General features: G+C 40.9%; 2 protein-coding genes across 13 annotated transcripts; both read left to right on the top strand.

Moving 5' to 3' along the window:
• The first annotated feature begins 5,432 nt into the window (after positions 1-5,432).
• On the top strand, positions 5,433-13,527 carry LOC103704182 (ABC transporter G family member 39). 2 transcript variants are annotated; one of them, XM_008787375.6, is made up of 24 exons: positions 5,433-6,490; positions 6,674-6,794; positions 6,921-7,009; positions 7,122-7,206; positions 7,395-7,554; positions 7,644-7,720; positions 8,034-8,084; positions 8,223-8,313; positions 8,437-8,738; positions 8,856-9,137; positions 9,231-9,547; positions 9,658-9,818; positions 9,927-10,030; positions 10,155-10,317; positions 10,416-10,544; positions 10,629-10,753; positions 10,840-11,172; positions 11,256-11,546; positions 11,643-11,726; positions 11,824-11,957; positions 12,062-12,289; positions 12,407-12,578; positions 12,676-12,930; positions 13,011-13,527. In XM_008787375.6, exons 1-24 carry the CDS (start codon positions 6,144-6,146, stop codon positions 13,269-13,271), a joined length of 4,362 nt encoding a protein of 1,453 aa, XP_008785597.2. In that variant the 5' UTR covers positions 5,433-6,143; the 3' UTR covers positions 13,272-13,527. The 2 variants fall into 2 exon arrangements, with proteins under 2 accessions (XP_008785597.2, XP_088564219.1); XM_088708093.2 differs by having other exon boundaries at positions 5,837-6,490; positions 10,416-10,753.
• A 1,164-nt stretch (positions 13,528-14,691) lies between these two features.
• LOC103705480 (uncharacterized) lies at positions 14,692-22,668 on the top strand. 11 transcript variants are annotated; one of them, XM_089926483.1, is made up of 9 exons: positions 14,815-14,998; positions 15,748-15,887; positions 16,030-16,130; positions 16,504-16,571; positions 16,736-16,999; positions 17,072-17,150; positions 17,504-17,553; positions 20,194-20,385; positions 21,566-22,668. In XM_089926483.1, exons 1-6 carry the CDS (start codon positions 14,950-14,952, stop codon positions 17,122-17,124), a joined length of 675 nt encoding a protein of 224 aa, XP_089782609.1. In that variant the 5' UTR covers positions 14,815-14,949; the 3' UTR covers positions 17,125-17,150; positions 17,504-17,553; positions 20,194-20,385; positions 21,566-22,668. The 11 variants fall into 11 exon arrangements, 9 of the variants coding, with proteins under 9 accessions (XP_088564234.2, XP_089782612.1, XP_089782609.1 ...); XM_089926482.1 differs by having other exon boundaries at positions 20,191-20,385; XM_089926481.1 differs by having other exon boundaries at positions 17,072-17,158.
• The last annotated feature ends 330 nt before the right edge of the window (positions 22,669-22,998 follow it).

Genomic DNA, 22,998 nt, shown 5'->3' with positions numbered 1-22,998 from the left:
TTAAGAGGAGAAAAACGAGCATACCAATAGGATAAGGCAGCCAAGATATTGACCAGATTAACATAATGACCACACGCAATAAAAAAGGATAACGCAATGATACCGTTAGCGTTTGGGTATGGACCGGAAATATTTCGACTCCGCCGGTCTGGGTGACAATTTTCTCTCTAAATTTGTTTTTCCTACACTGAGTTAAGCACTAATAATTTATGGTTGACTGCAGAGGTTACTTATGTGGTGGAAATGGTAATTTTAATTATTTAATATCGATAGGCAAAAGACACAGCCAGGGGAAGGTGATGAGGGGAGGGAAATGTTTAACCACAAACGATAGAAATTCTCCTACCTTGAAATTTTGGGTTAGCATAAATCATGCCGTAGAAAGATCATAGAATCATGTATGAAGAATGAGGTTGTAGACTCTGGCCTCAACTAAATCACCAAGGCCTATATACTACCTAGATGAATTTTCTATAGGTAAATCCATGCTCCAGCAGTACTTTAGTTATGTAGCAGAACAAAGAACTCAAACACCCTTTAAAAAAATGAAGTCCACCTGATATATGCATGGGGCTTTCAAAAGTAAATCATAAATTTGGGAATTGGTCAATGCCTCAAAAATCAGTTATATTGGATCCGGACCATCAAATGAAAAGCTCAAGAGCATGCATTACTATCAGCGCGTTCCGGTCCGTGCGTGAGATAACAAACAGAATATTTACTTCATTTCCATGATTAGCTAATTGAAACTTCAATTTTTACCAATGACATCAATGTAATAAAGAGACCAGGGAGTGAATGACATCACTTGTGCAACAAAATGTCTCCCTGAAAATGACACATTTGTTACTTCATTGGAATTATTTGTACTACTAATGATCAAGAAGTTAAAGCTGGAGTGGTGCCAAAAAAAACTCCACTTGAATCATCTTTACCAACAAAAGCCCATGCTCAATAAAATTTATTATTCTGAGCACGAGTTTTTCTGGTCAAAACATACCATGTCGTTGCCGGGAGTTATTTTTGGTTAACAATACTTTGTTGTTCTGCCGTAGATGGTGGTATAGTTAATACTTTAAACTGTATGAGTGATGTTCATAAATGTAACATAATCAATTAACAGGTATAGAGCAAGATCCCCGGAGAGAACATTTGGCAAGGGGATGAGAAATCTAAGATAAGTCTGGAAGCTAGTTTCAGTGACATGAGAATTGTGGAGGCGGAAGAACAATCTAATATTGAGGAAAACAAATCCTTAGGACTCAAAGGGGTAGACATGGAGCAGTAGCAGCAGTAATTTTTATACTATACATATCTCTTAAAGAACATATATGTGTGCATAGATATATACACACACACATATTATACATACATTGTAATATCCTATACGATGTTTTTATGGATTTTATGAATCTTCAAATGAGAAAATCGAGACTTCCATTGGTAGGCAGGAAATTTAATAATCCACGATAACGGTCGACCCGGGAAGAAAGTAAACAAATCAAGAGGAGAAAAACGAGCGTAACGGCAGGATAAGGCAGTCAAGAAATTGACCAGATGAATATACACGCAATAGAAAAAAGGAAAACGCAATGATACCGTTAGCGTTTGGGCATGGACCGAAAATAATTCGACTCAGCCGGTCTTGATGACAATTTTCTCACATCCCACGCTTGGTGTCAGAGAGGGGATGCGATGGAGACCAAATCCGGCGGACGGGGTCAAGTCCTGATGTTTGGGATCACATCACCGTCCGATGAGATGCGGACCGAGTCGAGGCCGTGTACGAGTGGGTTGACGTGGATGACGCGCGTCAGAAGTTTGATGGTCAGGCAATACACGCAAGGATCTGGCAGGGTCGATTTTCTTTGTTATAATTTTTCTTGGGTGGACCGGTTGCATCCATCCCTACTAGATATAAGGCTACCGAAGTGGAAGACTAGATGGCGATATATAGCGAGCCACTTAGAAGGTATTCTATGGGTTGGAGAGAGCGAGATGCCTAGTGCACTTCAACATCTTTTGTTTTCCGATTCTACTGGATGTATTGGTATCCATAATGTATGAATGCTCGTTTTAGAAAAAAAAAAAAAGAGCTTTCATTGATGATCCGATCCAATCCTAGTCAAATTTTAGAAACAGAAATTTTATCTAATCCTTAATGCACCTTGAGCATATGAATAATGTTCAAATCTATCTCGAATCCAATCTAAATACATATGTTTTTTTTATAAATCTGTTTCTTGTAGCAAAAAAAATAAATTATATATTAAAAATTTTATCTTATAATTTAATTGGATCGAATCTATCCAATCTATCGCGTTTAACTCTATATTCTCCGTCCCCTTCCGAGGCTCTACCCATCTATATGAATGGCAAGAACTTTTCTACGTCGAGAGTCTTCGACGTCTGAGGGAACAATTTGAGCGGACGGCTCCGGAAACACGCCGGAATCCACCATTTTGTGATGAGAGCATTCTTGACCGTCCGATACAGATGAACGTCCGCATCAAAAAGCGTCGAAATGTCAATTGTCAAGACCGGCGTCACAAAATCATTTGGCTTGCGAGGAAGCAAAGCATATTCCATGGCACGAATCGGGCGGCTGCGATTGAAAGCAAAGTCGGCCGAGCCATGCGCGTTGGGATTGTGCGGCGTGCGTACAAAAATGGTCATTATGGATAAAATTATATCTTATTACATAGGGCAATGGAGTGGTTGGAAAAACCCCACCAGCTACGGTTGGATGCATTGGGCCAATACAAATCACACGATTGCAGGGTCATGGATTCTTCTATTTGGGCATGGTGATGAATCCAACAAGGAAGGGTATTCAAGTGTTTGGGAATTGGAGGGGACCAATTGGTTTTCTGCACCTATCTAGTGGGGCCTATACTAGTTTTAATTTAGCACGCAATCTTTTTATAAAACACCCTAAACTTGTCTTTCTCGTTGATAGTTTCCAGTACAGGAAGGTGTTTTCAGCAATTTAAAACGAATTTCAAAGGATATATTTTTGCTTTAAATTGGCCGGAGATATGAACCGCTATTTTCGTTTATGTTTTGCTCTTCCGTCCTTCTCATGTTTGCAGCGAGTGCACCAGCAATGTCAATGGATGGGTATTAATTAATGGCGTGATATGGTCGTGGAGAAGTCCAATGGTGGTTGCCCGTAGGAGCTGGGGGTTGGCAACGGTGACGAAGGGCTCATGAGTCATGACCATGATTAAGGCTGGCGGTGGGAATAGGATGTGGCATTGGGCGGTGGCAGGGCCTCCTCAGAAGTGAGAGAGCTACATGAAGGTAGGTGCACCAAAGGTTGGCAATTGATCAGAGCAACCAATGAAGTGCTTGTGTTGATTTGACTAGGTTTTAGACTCCACAATTCTAGGTTGAAGCTAAGGACAATCACTACTTTAGGGTTAAAATTAATTTGTAGCCGAGCATAAACATCTCTTGGCTTTCTTAGACTTGAATGTATAACATTAACCTTTCAATCAACTTGACAAGTGAAATCGAAGCTCTAACCTCAAAATTGAAAGGGTTAAGCCAAGGTTGTGTGAATTGTGTTTGAATGAGCCTCAGCGTGGGTTCCACTGAAGATCCCAACTTAAGCTTAAGTCCAACAAGAAAGCAAAAAACAACTTTTTCCAAACTTTTGGTCAATTGTATTATAATAAATGATAAACAAACATCAATATGGGCATTTGGTGCGCTCATGTTTATTGTTTTTAAATGTTCAATCCATTGAAGTTTTCTTCTTGGCTGAGGCTGATTGTATCGGTATCAAGCACTTTCCAATATAACATATACAAAATTTCAGCCTTTTTATTATCTTGACTATGATAGAACAATATACTTTTAAGACATCAATAGGTACGCTCTTTATATATTAAGAAAATCAGTAACATTGGGGTTGAAAAAATTAAGAGATTAGGCATAGAGATTGGAGGCAATGTGATATATCAAGGGCACTACACTCAGTTTAGTGAGACATGTACATTATATATAAGTTTTACAAAAGATTGGTTATATAATTATAAGCAGAGATATAGTGATAACAAAGATCTACTATTATTGCAACTATATAATATCATAAGGATTTGTTTTTTTGTTCGTCATGATTTGTTTTCTTGCATGCTATTATTTGTTTCTTTGAAATATATGTCATGATTTGCTTCCTTGGATATCATTATTTATTTCCTTCATCATAAAAAGATATATGCCATGTTTCGTTTCTTTGTATACTATTGCATGTTTATTTCATCATTAGGAGATATATGCCATAATTTATTTTCTTGTATGTCATTATTTATTTTCTTTATCATAAGCAAATATATGCCATAATTTATTTTATTCGGACTTGGAGTAGGTCTCAATATATCAGCATGTGTAATTGATGACGCAGTAGCGCTAATAAGTGATATGTTATCAATATGAACTGAGTTTGAATGAGCCTCATCATGAGTTTCACCGAAGATCTCAACCAAATTCAGCTCAAGTCCAATAAGAAAGCAAAAACAACTTTTCAAAATTTTGGTTAGTTCTATTACAATGAATGTCAAACAAGCACATGTTTGAACCTTTGGCGTGCTCATTTTCACTGTTTTAAATATTCAATCCATCGAATTTTTCTTCTTGGCTGAGGTCGACGGTATCTGTATCGAGCACTCTCCAATACAGTATATACAAAATTTCAGCTTTTTTTTTTTATATCTTAACTAAGAACAATATATCTTAGGACGTTAGCTTGTACAATCTTCATATATTTGCCAAAATCTTTAAGTACTTTCTCTACAATTTTTATCGGGATCCTAATTATTAGACATATCGATTCTTTCCAAAAATTTCAATCTCAATATTATCTATGATAAATCAAGGATCTCAATTTATCATGATAATAGGCATCCCTTGTAGAGTACCGCACCAGATAACAATATTTGAAAGCTGCCATCGGGCGGTGGAAAACTAGAAGCAGACGGCCGGCCGGCTTCCATTGATAACAACTCCTAACCTAAACTACCGCTCTTTTGTCCTTGTTTCCTCCGGACCCGTTCATACTCTCCGCCCCTCCGTCCGCCATACGCTTGCGGCTTTCGCACGGTAACATCCGAAGCCCGACATTCGGACCCCACCTTGCCGACTTCACGCGCAGAGGAGCCCATACGTCAGGCTAGGCTCCAACGCTCATTTATTGGGCCCAACGCACGACGCGAACCCACCATTAAAGTCCCGTGATCCTTCTACCAATAAATAAATATATATCCCGTGATCCCACTCATCTCGTAGAGAAAGTCCAACATCGAGGGAGCAATTTCGACCCTCGAATGCTGATCAAATGGTCGGTCATGCATCAAAGCGTTCCATCCTTCCTCCCATTAGTCCCATTGGAGCTACAGCTACAAAGGCGTAACTTGGTCCCCAGGAACCCCGGCCCATATCTTGACTCTCTCTCTCTCTCTCTCTCTCTGGTCTCTATGTATAAAATATAATGCGGTTATTTACGTCGGGGTTCCGCCACCGACGGCGCGTAATGAAAATTCCCGGTTGACCGAAGGATATATTTCCTATCCATGGAAATAATATATAGCGCACCTGTGAAGACTGAAGGCCTTGATTACGCCCTGGTCATCCCTTGGAAATTCAAACTCTCGACGGTCAAAGAAGGCATGCAAATGGCGACACATTCCAGAAGGAAAAGCAAGGCAGCATTAGCCGGGAAACCATGGAAGTCATACCGTTCAAACTAATGCAGCACGGTCCCACTCCCTGTGCTCGGCTCCCTCTCAATCATCACCACCAGTATTTAAAGCCCCTTCCATCTCCGGAAGTCTTCGCTCCTAGACGCACCCACCAGCTCAGGGGATTCCATCCACCAGGTCAGAAAAAGGAGGAGGAAGAGCGGGTCTGACTTGCAGTCCTCTTGGACTGGAATTGGCAAGTGTTCTTCTGGTGGATTTTCGTTATTTGAATTCGCTTCTCCACGGCGTCGAGGGCATGATTTTCAAGTATTAGCAGCGTGATTCAACTTTACAGCAGGAGTTTTTTTTTTTTCCCGAGAGAGAGAGAGGAAATCAATCGCGTTTTCAGATTTCTGGAAGAGGCCTCAGCATTGGGGCTGGGGAATTCGGAAATCCAAAAGAATGGAGAGCGGTTTTAGAAAAGGGAGCTTTTCAGGGAGCATGCAGGGAAGCATGCGCCGCACCGTCTCCTCGTGGCGGCATACCTCCTCGGCAAGTGAAATCTTTGGCCGGTCCGGCCGGGAAGAAGACGACGAGGAGGCCCTGAAATGGGCCGCCATAGAGAAGTTGCCCACCTATGACCGGATGAGGAAAGGCATACTCACAGCGGCAGAGGGCGGTGAGATCCAGGAAGTAGACATCCACGGGCTGGGCTTCCAGGAGAGGAAGAATTTGTTGGAGAGATTGGTGAAGACCGCAGAGGAAGATAATGAGAAATTCCTGTTAAAGCTAAGGAACCGAATGGAACGGTATGCTTCTTTCTTGGTCCCAACTCCCTGTTTCGATAGTATTAATGTTAGGCCGGGTGGTTATTGCCTCCCCCCCCCCCCCCCCCCCCCCCCAAAAAAAAAAAAAAAAAAAAAAAAAAAAAAACAGCGTTATCCTTATCCAATTTTTGAAGTATTTGGCTGTTTTCTTTCTGTATCCTGCAGTGTTGGAATCGATAATCCTACAATCGAGGTCCGGTTTGAGCATCTTAACATTGATGCAGAAGCCTACGTGGGAAATCGGGGCGTTCCTACCTTCACCAACTTCTTCTATAATAAGATAATGGTAATTCACACCTGTAGCTCACCATCTCTATATCAAATAATAACCATTAAAGATAAAACTGAATTCTTTGATTGCATGTTTATTGGTACAGTATGTCTAAATGAACTGGTGCTTCTCTGTTCTCAGGATGTTCTAAGTTACCTTCATATCGTTCCAAGCGGAAAAAAACCAATTTCGATCCTTCATGATGTTAGTGGAATCATCCGACCCTGCAGGTAATAAAGAGAGAAAGAATTTAGCTAGATTGCTATGTAATTTCGAATGAGCCTTATCGTATGTCGAGTTGGATTTCTCAAGAATTCTGATTTGTTTATATACTGCACACAGAATGACTCTGCTTCTAGGTCCTCCAGGCTCCGGAAAGACTACTCTGCTCTTAGCTCTGGCAGGAAAACTTGATTCAACTCTAAAGGTGAACATATTGCAAGTCCCTATTATATATTATTAGCCGGCTGTTATTTTGGTTTCAGTGTCTCCAAAGAGCCATTCCAAAATGGAGAACTGAACACTGTAAAGGAATTAACTGGTGTGTTTGTTTTTGTATTTGATGAAGTTTGTGGAAACATAAAAATAACACACTGAGGCATCTGAAAATGTCAGGTATCTGGAAGAGTGACTTACAATGGTCATGACATGGATGAATTTGTTCCTCAGAGGACCTCTGCATATATTGGTCAGCATGATATTCACATTGGGGAGATGACAGTGAGAGAGACCATGGCTTTTTCTGCAAGATGCCAGGGAGTTGGAACGCGTTATGGTAAGTCGAAAGAGAATGTTTTAGCTAATATATATTCTCGCAAGGAGCTTCGCACATCAAAGAAACTCATACGTTTGCAATCATTACAGATATGTTGACAGAGCTATCAAGAAGAGAGAAGGAAGCAAACATCAAGCCAGATCCCGACATCGATGTGTACATGAAGGTAAAAAAACAAGATGTGAAAATTCTTTCTTCCCATTCGTGGCATACATTCATGTGATCTTGACATAATGGAGAAGGAGGTGGGAAAAATTAAGATGGCATAATACTTTTTATTTAAAAAAGTGGCCTACGCCGATAGATAGCAAATCGGTAGAAATTTTTAAAGTATGCATCTACGGCTTATTTCTCAAATGTTTCTTGAAGTTTTTAATTCATCGTAGGACGCATTCAATAGCATGACAGGTTTCTAACATAAAGATGAATTCATTGAATATCTAAAATTGAAGCAATTCTCGTTTTTGTTGTTCCTGCAGGCTATATCTGTGGAAGGTCAAGAGATTGTGGTTACAGATTATATTCTGAAAGTAAGTTCTGTAAGAAAAAAAGAAATATCTATTCTCTGAAAAACAAAAAGATAAAAGATAAATCAATCAAAAATCAGTGTTAATGAAAAGATATCAAGGAGAAAAAAATGAATCAATTTATGCTATTCTCTTCCGCAGATTTTGGGACTGGACATCTGTGCTGATACTATGGTAGGAGATGCAATGATAAGAGGCATCTCTGGAGGACAAAAGAAACGTGTTACAACAGGTAAATCTAACAAGAAAAAGAAGAGACCGGACTAGAACTCTAGAACTATTAAACATAAGCAATGCTCTCTGATGGAATATTAAGATACCAAGTTCTAATGATGCTTCACTTGATTCTATGCAGGCGAGATGCTTGTTGGGCCAGCTAAGGCACTATTCATGGATGAGATCTCTACCGGTCTCGACAGCTCCACAACTTACCAGATTGTCAACTCCCTCAGACAATCAGTCCACATCCTTGGCGGGACTGCATTCATTGCATTGCTTCAGCCAGCACCAGAGACGTTCGACCTCTTTGATGACATCGTTCTCCTCTCAGAAGGGCAAATTGTGTATCAGGGTCCTAGGGAAAATATCCTTGAATTCTTTGAATCGATTGGTTTCAAATGTCCTGAGAGGAAAGGTGTGGCCGACTTCTTGCAAGAGGTAAGTATCGTGGCTGATGGATAACTTGTAATCATAATCCACTACCATCAAACAAAAATGACACACGAATGGCTCTTCTCTTAGATAACTCCACACTGATCTCTCTGCATTCAATAGGTTACATCGAGGAAGGATCAGCACCAGTACTGGGCACGGAAAGACGAGCCATACAGGTATATTTCTGTCAATGAGTTTTCAGAAGCCTTCCAGTCATTCCACGTTGGCCGCAAACTAGGAGAGGAGCTTGGTACCCCATTCGATAGGAGCAGAAACCATCCTGCCGCATTGACAACTTCAAAGTATGGAGTCAGCACAATGGAGCTGTTGAAAGCTTGCTTCTCACGGGAATGGTTGCTAATGAAGAGGAATTCATTTGTTTACATATTCAAAGTGGTCCAGGTGAGTGGGGCGTAAACCATAGCATCGTCTCTTGAATATTAAAGGTTCACAAAGTTTGATGGCCAACAAACTTTCTTCTCCTTTTCATATCAGCTGATAATTCTTGGAACCATCGGGATGACGGTCTTCCTGCGAACAAATATGCACCGCAATACTGTGGAAGATGGAGCTATCTACTTGGGTGCGATGTTTCTTGGGCTGGTCACTCATCTGTTTAATGGATTTGCAGAGCTTGCAATGAGTATTGCCAAGCTCCCTATATTCTACAAGCAAAGAGACCTCCGCTTCTATCCATCATGGGCATATGCACTGCCAACATGGATCCTTAAGATACCCATATCATTTCTGGAGTGTGCTGTCTGGATAGGCATGACTTATTATGTCATTGGCTTCGACCCAAATATACAAAGGTTAGACTGATTGAAACAAAATCACACGAGAGTTGTCTCTTTGCAAGAGCAGGCTGAGTTCCTTTTTCATGGATTCCTGTGAATGACCTTAAAACACTACTGTCCTGCAGGTTTTTCCGGCACTACTTGCTGCTAGTATTAATTAGTCAGATGGCATCTGGACTTTTCCGAGTCCTTGCTGCACTTGGGAGGGAGATGGTTGTTGCCGATACATTTGGATCCTTTGCACAGCTTGTTCTTTTGATTCTTGGTGGATTCCTCATATCACGGGGTAAAAAAATGTTCAGGCTAATGTGGCCTGTCAGCTAAAGGCAAGCTCATTGTTTTGCCACTAGAGCATTGCATCTAACTTTCAGTCCCTTTATTTTTTTTTTTGCAGTGGATATCAAGAAATGGTGGATCTGGGGTTACTGGTCGTCTCCTCTGATGTACGCACAGAATGCAATTGCAGTGAATGAGTTCCTTGGACATAGTTGGCAAAAGGTATGCACGTAAAATTCTCTGTCTTTTCTGCCTGAATAAAAGAGAGGGAGAGCAGCACCCAAGGATATAGTTGCACTCTTTCAAGGGAATTGTCTTAAGTCAAAAAACTTTCTAACTGGTACAGACTGTGGCTACGACTAATGGCAATAGCACATTGGGAGTTCAAGTCCTAATCTCTCGTGGGATTTTTGTTGATGCAAACTGGTACTGGATTGGTGTTGGCGCATTGCTCGGATATATCTTCTTGTTCAATATCCTCTTTGTTTTCTTCCTTGATTGGCTCGACCGTAAGTATCGATCAGCTTATTTTATCTATAGCTTCACCTTGCTAAAACTTGTCCACGTTTATATGATGTGGTACTGATTTGTGATTTAATGCCTCCAGCACTCGGAAAAGGTCAGACAGTTATATCTGAAGCTGAGCTGAAAGAAAAGCATGCAAACAGAACAGGAGAAAGCATCGAGCTTTTGCCTGCAGGAACAGACTCCTCCAACCCCACAGCATCATCACAAGGTCAGTCTCAGTCTATTTTTGATCTTAGGCTAATCCATCCACTCCTGGAGCCCAGACATCTAAAACAAATCAAAACAAATACAGAGAGCGACAGGGATATTAGGAGGGCTTCGCAAAATGGAGAGAGCAGGAAAAAGGGAATGGTTCTTCCTTTTACTCCTCTTTCGCTCACCTTCGATGACATCAGATACTCTGTTGATATGCCACAGGTATATCCAGGCCACAAATGCAGAACATTTTGTATTATGTTGCAACAGAAGTATAACTAATCATAGAGCCTCCACTTCGCCTGCAGGAAATGAAAGACAGAGGTGTCACGGAGGATAGGTTAATGCTGCTGAAGGGCGTGAGTGGAGCTTTCAGGCCTGGAGTCCTTACAGCGCTGATGGGTGTGAGTGGGGCGGGCAAGACGACTCTCATGGATGTGCTGGCGGGTAGGAAAACTGGAGGTTATATCGAAGGAAACATCACCATATCTGGCTATCCCAAGAAACAAGAAACATTTGCGCGGATATCAGGCTACTGCGAACAAAATGACATCCACTCTCCTCATGTCACTGTTTATGAAGCTCTTCTCTTCTCTGCATGGCTTCGCTTGCCTCCTGAAGTTGACTCTGACACTAGGAAGGTTGGTAGAGGAGCCCTACTGCTTCCAAGAGTTTGTTGGTATGTTTTGCCTCCCAACTGATCCGTAGAAAGCTTTTGCTGCAGATGTTTGTCGAGGAGGTCATGGAACTTGTAGAGCTGACAACACTAAGGGGAGCATTGGTAGGACTGCCCGGCGTGAATGGCCTATCAACTGAACAGCGGAAGAGGCTTACAATCGCCGTGGAGCTGGTTGCCAACCCCTCTATCATATTTATGGACGAGCCAACCTCTGGATTAGATGCAAGGGCAGCAGCAATTGTGATGAGGGCAGTCAGGAACACCGTGGACACGGGAAGGACTGTCGTGTGCACAATTCACCAGCCCAGCATCGACATCTTTGAATCTTTTGATGAGGTAGGGTGCAAGTGAAATCAAAGAACCATGTAGTTCTGCTTGATCCTTCCATGTGCCTGTGCGTGGATACTGATCTCCGTTTCTGCACAATTGCAGCTCTTCCTAATGAAAAGAGGTGGAGAAGAGATATACGTTGGCCCCTTGGGACGAAATTCACGCCATTTGATCGAGTACTTTGAGGTAAGCTTCAGTGATGCATAACAAAAAGCAGATAAATTGTTCTAATATCCCCACCCGATAGGGATGCTGATATCATCGTTGTTTACTTTTTGTCTAGGGGGTCGAAGGAGTGAGAAAAATAAAAGATGGTTACAACCCTGCAACATGGATGTTGGAGGTGACCTCTCAGGCACAAGAGGAAATTTTAGGAGTCAACTTTGCCGAAATATACAAAAATTCTGATCTATGCAGGTAGGTATATAGGTTTATTGTTTCGCTATCACGCCAAAATTCTTTGAGAAATTGATTGGCCGTCTGTAGTTGTAGTTCTTACTCATTGCTGGAAATTGTTGCAGGAGAAACAAAGCTCTGATCGGTGAACTGAGCACTCCTCCCCCTGGCTCAAAAGACCTCCTTTTCCCAACCAAGTACTCACAGCCCTTCCTCACACAATCCATGGCTTGCTTATGGAAGCAACATAAATCGTACTGGCGCAATCCATCATATACTGCCACGAGAATTTTCTTCACCACCATCATCGCCTTCATATTCGGCACAATCTTCTGGAAACTTGGGAAAAAAGTGTAAGCTATCGACACCACTCTAGCAGCAAAATCTACTTCACAAGCTTGTATCGATACCCATTTATGTTCTGGGATAACTAGCAGCTGAGTTCATCTCTATGATTGTAAATTCTGCAGAAACACACAACAAGAGCTGTTCAACTCCTTGGGCTCCATGTATGCTGCAGTTCTGTTCATTGGAATACAGAATGGCCAAACAGTGCAACCAATCGTCGATGTTGAGCGAACAGTTTTCTACAGAGAAAAGGCTGCTGGAATGTATTCTGCTCTACCCTATGCATTTGCGCAGGTAAGGACATGAATCCATATCTCAAAATCCATCCAAATTAAGCTTAAACTGAAGTCTAATGCTCGGGTTGCATCTCATACTATGCCAATGCTTGCAGGTTCTAATCGAGATTCCACACGTCTTCCTTCAGGCACTTATATATGGAATAATCGTGTATAGCTTGATTGGTTTTGATTGGACGCTTCAAAAGTTCTTTTGGTATCTGTTCTTCACGTTCTTCACTTTCTTGTACTTCACATTCTATGGAATGATGGCAGTTGCCATGACACCAAACAGTGACATAGCTGCCATAGTCTCCACTGCCTTCTATGCCATATGGAATATTTTTGCAGGCTACCTAATTCCTCGACCCGTAAGTTCACCCTATTCCTTCAGTATTTGGATTTTCATTATAGAACTGCGTTTCTTATATTTTTCTGTGGATGGTTACAGAGGATTCCTGTGTGGTGGAGATGGTATTCCTGGGCATGCCCGGTGGCTTGGACCTTGTATGGCCTAGTTGCATCACAGTTCGGAGATTATGCGACGCAATACTTGGAGAATGGTCCCAGCGTGCAAGAATACATCAGGACGCATTTTGGGTTCCGGCATGACTTCTTGGGTGTAGTAGCTGTTGCAGTCGTCGGGTTTGCCGTACTCTTTGCTGTTGTCTTTGCCTTCTCAATTAAAGTGTTCAACTTCCAGAGAAGATAAGATGGGTCTTGGAAACCACTTACGCGTGTCTTACTTCCAATGCTGCTAATCAATGTCTGTACAATGAAAACGATGTATCTAATTAATATTTTTTATTTATACTATCTTTTATGACATTGTGTAAGATTTTTTTTTTTCTTCCCTTCGTTTTTTGGTCAGTCGATGAAATGTGCCAGTATTTTTTTTTACGAGAACATGAATATCTTCTCTCTGTATAATTCTTTTGTATCAATATATAAATCAGTACTTCATCTTATATTCATAAGATAATTAAGTTTCTAGTTTGTAAATACTTGTTGTCGAGGACAAATGCAATGGATATAGTCCAAAATGAATTGAAAATGAAGGGGCATTTACAGAAAAGGATCCGAAAAGGTTGCTTTTCTTGAAGATGCAGCTATAAAGATGGACCCTTGATTGTTGCAAGAAGGCCACAGGTTTGAATATAGGACCTCTCGCTTGGTGATAAGCCGATAAGGGTGCCAACTAGCTAAGCTACCATAGTTAAGTAAAAAGCATTTGAGCGACATACTCATAGCGAAGTAGCTCACAGGTTCGACAAATAAACCTATCCTTGATGCATGATAAATGGCTGGAAGTGGCCACAAATAGAGATTATGGTAGGCAACACCAATTCATCGGAACAATGGAGTATAGCACAACACCATTGGTAGAAGGATGGAAAAGATTATATTGCTATAAACAACAGAAAAGTCTTGCAAAAGATCATAAATATCCATCACACAGATGTTGATGAGACTATGCCCACTGTTTAGCAGAAAAATGTGTTAAATCTTGTATAGAAATTAACCTAATCTATGTTAAGCAAAAAAATTAACCTAATCTACTAAAACAAGAGGAATGATGAGTTTGGGTGGATGTTAGGTACATTCATAGACAAACTTAGGCACATGCAACCGATGAGATGTCCTTGTTTGGAGCTTTCAATGGTTATGTAGGTTTGTGAGATAGATGCAGGTTTTAAAATATGTCCTTATTTGGGGCGCCTTCTGATGAAAGCTCTACGGACAGATGTAGATCGGACGGTGGAGAGTTAGCTGGCCGTGAGAAGGTTATTATTTTCGTTGATAGTCCTGAGCGCAGGAAAGCTTTCAGGAGAAATTAAATGACCATAATGGCCTCGTCCAAGCGGGAGAACCAGGCCCGGATTACGTTATTTTGGCAAACGTTCAATTCTGTTACGGCGCCGGATATCATATGAGTCTCGCATACGAGCACATCTTAGCAAACGTTCCTTCGCACGGAATCATCGTTGGATCACCGATCGCACGGATATCAAAGCGTTCTGAAGTTCGTCATTTATCCGTCGGCGATGGCGGGTCGCTGTCTCGCTGACGATCCAATGGTGGTTTCGCGCGAAGGAAGGTTGATTATTCTATCGCGCCAAAGATGCACCCCCGTCCCCGTCTCTCTCCTCTCCTCTTCTATGCGACTAAAGGCTTGGATTGGATTCAAGGAGCCTTTCTTTGTTTTTATCGTGGGCTAAATCTTGGGCGGGTCACAGGGGAAGGCGGGTGATCGGGGTTCCGTGGGGACTTGGGAGGGTTTATCCCTCGAGTTGCTTGAAGGAGAAGAGTAGGGAGAGAGGGTGGCGCCGATACGAGAATCCGATTCGGCGAGGGGTGGGGGGAGAGAAAGGCGGAGGAGTTTGATTTCGATGGATTCGGTGGAATCATGTCGCACGACAACTGGGAAGCTGATAAGATGTGAGCTTTCTGCCTCTTTTCCAAGTATTTCTTGCCTTTTTGTTTTTTTTTTTTGTTCATGTAGCGTTGGAGCTCGCCCAGGATGGGTTCTTTCTAATGTTTGGTGTTTCTTGATAATTTCTCCCTTCGGATAGGGCTCTCCTTGGTGTGGGTTGCCTTCTTTGGGGCGTTCTTGGGTAGGGTTTTGGAAATTGGAAGAATGCGAGCTTTCTTCGTTGACTAATCCATTCTGGAATTCAGTGCTTTTTTTAACTTTTCATGTGAGAAGCCTTTCTTTCTTGGCTCTGGTTTTAATTTTGCACGACCGATTTTTCCCAGGTTTGCTGCTGTTTACTGTTTCGTTCTTTTTATGATTGTTCTTGCCGAGTGTTCGTTTTTATGGATGGATGACTTTTTCTTTTCTCGTTCTCCGAGTTTTTTTTGGTTCTACGTCTGCTTCTCTACACCCTCTTGCATGCCATGCCGCTAGACTTATGTGCTGGAAGGTTTGTCTTCCGGGTTCTTTGGTAATTTGATTTTAGGTGTTTAAATTTTGAAACTTTGTTTGCTGGTTTCGTTCTGTTGTTCCTTTATATATTTATTTATTTGTTTGTTTATTTATTTTTTGGCTTTATTTACCTTTTGTTAACTTTATATTATTCTCTTGTGCTCTTGAAGCTGTAGGTTTTTTCCTATAACTTTTTATTGGAAGATAATTCTTTGTACTTTATTCTTTTTTTTTTTTTTGTTATTGAACTCCAATTAGGTAGTATTCCTAGTGGGCTCGAACTTGGAAGTTGTAATACTGTATTCTTTTTCGTGTGAGCCTGGTGACAGGCTGGATGTGTCTATTTATGATTATTTCATGAAGAGGCATTTGCATGCATCTGCAAAAGCATTTCAAGCGGAGGTAAGGGTATCTTCAGATCCTGTTGGTGAGTGGTATGTGAATTTTAATATGGGCAGAGGTGTTCAAGATGCACTTAGGGTTTTAGGTTTCGACTTTTCCTGGTTTTAGTTTACTTTTGATGCTAAATACCATTGTTTTTCAGCAATTGATGCTTTGGGTGGATTTCTCTTTGAATGGTGGTCCGTCTTTTGGGATATTTTTATTCCAAGAACGAATGAAAAGCACTCGGATTATCTTTTACATGTTAGTGAAATTTATTTGCATTACTTTATCTGCTTTTACTTTGGATACTATGTCCTTTCTTGAGAATTCTGATTTCCTGCTTTATTACTTGAATTATCTTGGGTCAATGTCAAGTTTACTGAACTACATTAATTGGTTTCATAGTAGACTTTCTGATTTAGTAGAATGCTTTTTGGTTCCTTCTAGTTTTTTGATGTTTCACAATGAATATTTTCAATATTATGTCAATTATCAAGACTATTTTTCTGACTATGTATCTCTCATTTATGGATTTAAACTGAGGGTAGCCAGAAATACTTTTTGATGTTTAAGATTGGGGTGTCAACCATCAATTTGGTCTTTAACTTAACCAATATTTAATTCTGAATCTAAGGAGCCCTAATTTCTGGTATCTCTTGGAAGCTCAACGTGCAGAATTGATCTCAACTTTAAATTGCACCTGTAAGTTTCTTTTAGTTTAAGGTTGAATTTGTGTTTAGTAGGTTTCTCTCAATAAAATTTGGCAAAGATGGCTTCTTTTTTTTTTTTTAATCTCTTGCTGAGATAGAGACCCTATTACAGTATTATCTATACAAGTTGTGGTTTATAAGGAATGTCACTTGTAGTTGGGTGGTATTTTTGGCCGACTCAACTAATTAGAGCTCGAGAACATCAGCAACAGAAACAGCAGCAGGATCCTCAGCTGCAGTGGCAACAGATTCAAATGCAACAACTTCTGCTACAGAGGCATCAGAAGCAACAGCAACAAAATCAGCAGCCGTGTAGAGAAGGGACCCATCTTCTAAATGGTACACCAAATGGGCTAGTTGCCACTGATCCTTTAATGCGACAGAACCCTGGAACTGCAAATGCTTCCTGGATCAACACAGGTGCATCTCTATTAACATAATGCTTGTGATTTCCTTCTTGGTTTCGTTGGTATGACTAAGACTGTGTAACAGGACATCAAGGCTCAAATGAATCCTGCATTGACTCCCAGGGGTGCAAGCCCTGATGGATCATTAATTGGAGCTCCAAGTGGTAACCATGCACGTATCAAACTGTTATGCTTTTCTTTTTGTTTCTCAGAATTGCTATTACAACATTTTTGTAAGATACTAGCCTAATTAACACTTGCATACCCCTTATGTAATGGGGATCAAGTAGCAAGAAGAGTTTCCATAGTTTTACCATCCTATGTGATGATGGATAATTTTGGGCATTGTACTTTTCCCAGTCTGCTGCCATTTTTTTTGCTGAGCTTGTTTTATGGCAGCTGTTGTTAATTTTTTACGTATATCAGTTCGTAGATTATAGAAAAAATATTTCTGGTTCTTTGGCTAAATTTATAATTTGAAAGTACTTGAGGCTGACATTTACTGCCCTCATGGCAGGGCCTAATGAGGGTGGGAGCAATTTGACATTGAAAGGATGGCCCCTCATAGTAAGTTTTTCAACTGATTGTCATAAGATTTTATTAGATCCTGTCTTATAGGATGTCATTTCTTTTGACTAAAATTACAAATATTTGCTCTCTCGCCTTATCTCATACATTCTGTGCTCTCCTCTTGGTAAGCTTTCCCTATGGACCCAACTATATGGATGATTAAACAACGATGTATCAAAATTTGTAATTTCTGTGAATAAAATATTTTTGTAGAGTAGGAGCTTTATGAATCAGTATGTGTGAAACTTTTGCTTTTAGAAGTTGGAAACTACCAGATCTTCTAGTTTTCGTATAATTAATTGCTTGATTAAGGATTTACATGCTGATCAGGTTCTTATATATTCTTGTTCTTAAGAAAAAATGTTTGTGGAGAATGATCTTTTGAAATAACACAATGGTGCTTTAAAAATTCCCTCAACTGATTCATACAAGCTTTTGGTACTTGTTCAACAATCTTTGAAAGATTAAATCAGAGATCTCCGCTCTCTTATTTCCTTCAGTTAGAAATAAAACTCCAATAGGGAAGAATTTGTTCACTTGCTGTTGTAGCACCATTGTTACAGGAAAAAAATTGGGAAATAACTCTCCTAGACAGAACTGTGAAATTGCAAATCACAATTCGACACGATAATCTTGGATATGAATAATACTTCTAATCAAAAACCTGATCTTCAGTTTTAGGTAGATGTTGATAATAAAATTACAATAATGATGTTGAAAAGATCTACTTTTCTTGATAGAGAACTCCAAAAGTTCTACTTAATCTTCAGTAAGGTCGTGGAGATCACCATCAAGATGATACAACATTAAAGTACTGTTGACACTACCGGAAGAGTGATTCAACTGGAATCATTACCACCTATGACCTATCATTTATTGTAATGAGCTACTATACTTTTCAAGAACTTAATCATCCTAATTCATTTGCCAACCTTTTATGATACAGAGTTTACATGATGAACATAATTTCTGCCCTGGTTTGCATACCGGCTTACCATCCATCATTTCATCATAAATGAAAAGACAAAAATCGTTAAAGAAGATCTGAAGCAAGGTTCGCCGGACCGACCGTACTGGCGTACCGGTGAGCACCGGCACCGGTACGGTTCCGGTTCGGTACCGGCGTGGAACTGGTACCGAACCGGAGCTGCGTGTGTGGCCACACGCGCGCGGACGTCAAAAAAAAAAAAAAACGCGTCCGCGCGCGTCCGCGTCCGCGTCCGCGTCAAATGCCATAGAGCGGCATTAAAACTCTGTGGCATTTAATGCCCCCACGCGGGCTGGCAGCCCGCGTGGGCACGGTGCCCCGCGCGGGGAACCGCATGCAGGCGCGATTCCCTGCTGGAGAATGCGCGGGCGCGGTTCCTGTGCGGGGAATCCCGCGCGGGCGCGCGTTCTCCGCTCGCGCGTCCGCGCACGATTCTTAAAAAAAAATATATTCTCGCTCTTCCCCGTGCGCCCCCGCGCGAGAAAATTGTGCTTGGGCTTGTACCGGCGTGAACCCGCCCGATTTGCACCGGTACATGTACGGAGCAATCGATTCCGACCCAGTTTGGGTTGGAACCGTTTTTATACACTGTACCGTACCGGTGCCTGTCGGCACCGGTTCGGTACAAGCTGAACCGACCGGTTCCGGTCGGTTCAGCATACCTTGATCTAAAGTCTTTATTTGTGATCAAGTTCTACCAGGGATCATACTAGCATGTTAAAATAGACTCTGCTTTAAGATCAAAATTCCAGTTTCATATTGTTGTGGGTTGTAACTTACCAAGCAGTAGCAATGACACATTTTCTGGGAGCATTTAAGTAAAATAAGCCATAATTATTTTGTTTTCTGAACAACAGAAATTTAGTTCTTGGGAAGGATGGCCGGTCAAACCCGTTGGTGATGTCATTCCAAATGTTGGATCTCCAATACAAACTGCTTTTCCAGTCTTGCCACATGCAGACACAGATATGCTTATTAAAGTTTGGCTGCTCATATTAAGAAACTCTAGTTCTTGTTTTGAGAATACTGGGACATGGTTCCTCTTTTCTAGTGCCAGCTGTATGAGAAAAGGAGATATTACCTTTTTTGGCTTGTATGATGGTGTCCCTTTGCTCCTGACCTCAGAGCTTGACAACTTACAAGCATTTTTCATGTCATCATCTTTGGTGATATATGAATACTGAAAAGGTCATGCTGTTTGCATATTCTGTTTTTAATGGGATTCCAATACTTGTAGGATATGGATTTTTTTTTTTTTTTGTGAAATGAATATTGACCTTTTAAATGATGGACATGATGGATGGTCGATTTTATAGTTTGTGATGTTGATGCTTTTGTTCATAGTATCACTTGTGGTCGATGGGTTTGAACGTTGAATGTTGGTCGAACGATGTACTTGTCTCAGAGCTTGCAGAAATGGTTTTGCTTCGCTTTGAAATAAGAATTTGTCTTTAGAACTCAGGTCTGTTACTTTAATCATGAGTTCTTGTGCCAGTAGTTAGCGGATAAATGTATGCTTTCTTTGTACTCATCTGATGTTTATGTTTTTTGTCTCAAGATTAATAGTTGCAACAATTATTCATTTGGTGCATTGCCTTTTGTCATCTTGTTGCTTTCTACCTTGTAATTTTTTTCACTTTGTGCAGTAGAAGATAGCTCAGTGGCAAAAACAGCAGCAACAAAACAGCAGCCAGCTGATGCAGCGGCAGCTTACTCAGCATGCCTTATTGAGTCAGCAGTCACAGAGTTGAAGTCACCATCTTCACCAACAAGATAAAATGGGTGCTGCAAGTGTGACAAAGGATGGAAGCTTGTCAAACTCCTTTTGAGGAGCTGATCAGGTTTGTCTATCTGTTGGCTATTTTTTTTTTTTTAAAAAAAAATTTCCTGCTTCAATGTAATTCTTTCTTTTACCGCATTTTTAAATATTAAGCAATGAATCTAAAGCTGAATCCAAATAGTTCGGTTGGTATGATATTTGTATTTGTGGAAACCATATTCCTAATAGTTGTGGAAGTCGTAATGTCCATCCATTGCAATGTTTCTAAAAAAGCAGATATGGTTGGATGGAGTGGGGGCTGTTAGGTGGTTAGTGGGGACAGAGGATACAATGATGGGCGGCTCCTCATTCTTGAATTTAAATGGCACTCTTGTACAAATTTGACAGGCCTGAAGGCCTAAATTCATAGTTATTAATATAGTATAGATAACTTTAGATCAGTATTTTAGATGTACACAGTAAGGAAGGCATGGAAATTGAATTTCTCAGAAAGAGAAAAGAATATTGAGAGTGCTCTGTGACATGGAGCACAGACGTGAGAAATGAGTTTGAGGTAGTGTTAGAATTACAGAGTAACAAAGGCATAGACTTGTAGGACCAAGTTCTTAAATACCAATTTTTCTTGGCTTGATCCAGTGTGGACTCCATGAAGATTCTGCAGTAGCACGAATGGTCACAGAATTCTGCAGTCTGTTTGGGTATTTATAATTTGAAAAAAGATGCTTAAATTGTATGGTAAAATTCTTCAGTCATATGGACTCATTCCGTTCGATGGCTTCAAAGGTGGCATGTATACGACTCGCATGGTTGGTCCTAAATCCATTTGATAAGATTTGGGCCCAAATCCTACATAGGGAAGTGTCATCCTTGCCGAGTGTCTCTATTAAAAGGCGTTTTGTAGCGTACTGGGGTGGGGATCAAATGGGGGTGGAGCCCACCCTCGAGAGTTTCCATTATAACGGTAGATGTGATCATGGCTCGGATTGTTTTATTTATTGCTTAAACTATATGATATGATTATGATTTAGAGAACACAAGGATGAATAATCAATGTAATATATTATAGTTGTTTTCCAACTAGCGAAAAAATCAAGTACAATTATGACGGATTTTCAAATAGTGATAGGAAGGCCTTTTGCAGTTATTTTTAACCTCGCATCATTTTGCGTGCTTCAGAGTTTGAATTTCTCAGCTTGCTAAGTAATTTGGGTACTCATGGGAATCCATGAGCTTTTGTGCAGGTCTCTCGAAGTCTGGGATATGCGTGAGAGCAAGACTGTGGACTCTTCCAGCTCACGAGGGTAGCATCTGCAAGTCATGACGAGTTTTGTTAGAACTGTGGAAGTGAATCCTGCTTCCAAGGAGAGCATACATCTGGTGTGTGCCCAGGGAGGCTAGCTCTGTTGGGGATGATTTGTTGTTGCAGCGCGGTCCAGCTATGGTAAAATAGGGTTGCTGGGTCTCTTTGCAAATGCCTCGCTAAATCTAGCATCCTAAAGTTCATTTGCCGCATAGGTACTAACCAACATCTCCGTTGGTGCCGCCGCCGCCGCCGCCGCCGCCGTTTCGTATAGGACTTCTGGGGATTATATTGTTTTAATAGCGGTCGTTTTTCGTCATAAATTTCTTCTTTCTTGCCTGAGGTTCATGCTTCGTTGCCTGCTGAAATGCTTCATAATCGATTGCTGGTTTCACGTTGAAAACTTTGCCATTCTTGCTGGATCGTGTGGGTGATTAGCCATTCTTGCCGGATCCTGCGGACTGTTTGAGAGGCATCTGTCAATACGGGTCTAGATCATCCGACTTCTGTTGTTGTTTTCGCCAGGATAGCTGAAATTTAAGCAGCTCTATTATTCCTCAAAATTGATGAGGTAGATGAGGAGGGCACTGGAAGAGTGGTCACGTTGTCGGTGTGATGCGTTGCTCCAGGTTGCGATCCGAACTGTCGGGCTCGAGTGCTGCAGAAACTCTTGATCATCGTCTGCATGCTGAATTTTCGAACCTTGAAAGCCTGTTGCTGGTTGTCGTAAGCTTTTCGGGTTGGTTGGTTTCTTAAGGTTCATCTCCTGTCCCGCAGAAGCCCCAGGTACGTGATCCTCAATTTTTTTTAATTATTATTGGGTTGCTGCTTCTAGTTTGTTAGGAAAGAAAATGGCTCGTTGGGTTTTATCTAGAGTTTTATCTGAATAGATCGGAGCTTCTTCTTTTTTTTTTTTTGTAATTTTTATTTTCTCATTTTATTGGCAACTATCGGTCGGATGTGAGCTGCTATTGTACCAAAAAAAAAAAAAAAGCATATTTTTTTATTTTAAAACAGATAAAAAAAAAAGAGATGCTTGATTGCTATTATTTTTATTATTGAAATTCTTTTATTATTTTTTAGGAAGATAAAAGAAAAATTTATACTTCATTTTTTTTAAAAAAAAAAATTATATATTTTATCATCACCAGCACGTCTCCATCAGCTGTCGTATCAAGTAGGCCAACGAACCTCGCACGTCAAGAGCCAGGAAGCTAGTGATACAGACCCTGACCGGTGGTGGTAATGTGGTGCGTTCGCGTGTCAAAGCACAGACTTGGATGGGAGGCCCATCTGTACAGGTCCATGCACGAACTCCGGCCCACGTTCTCGTCCTCGCTTGCACACTGCCGCACGTGACCCACGGCTTCGTGG

The sequence above is a fragment of the Phoenix dactylifera genome, chromosome 12 (genome assembly GCF_051530095.1).
Source record: "Phoenix dactylifera cultivar Ajwa chromosome 12, Ajwa_hap1_PhDact_Kaust_v1.1, whole genome shotgun sequence".
In the NCBI taxonomy this organism is placed as follows: Eukaryota; Viridiplantae; Streptophyta; class Magnoliopsida; order Arecales; family Arecaceae; genus Phoenix; species Phoenix dactylifera.
Note: the sequence above shows the minus strand (reverse complement) of the source record. Positions and strands in the feature narration are given on the sequence as shown.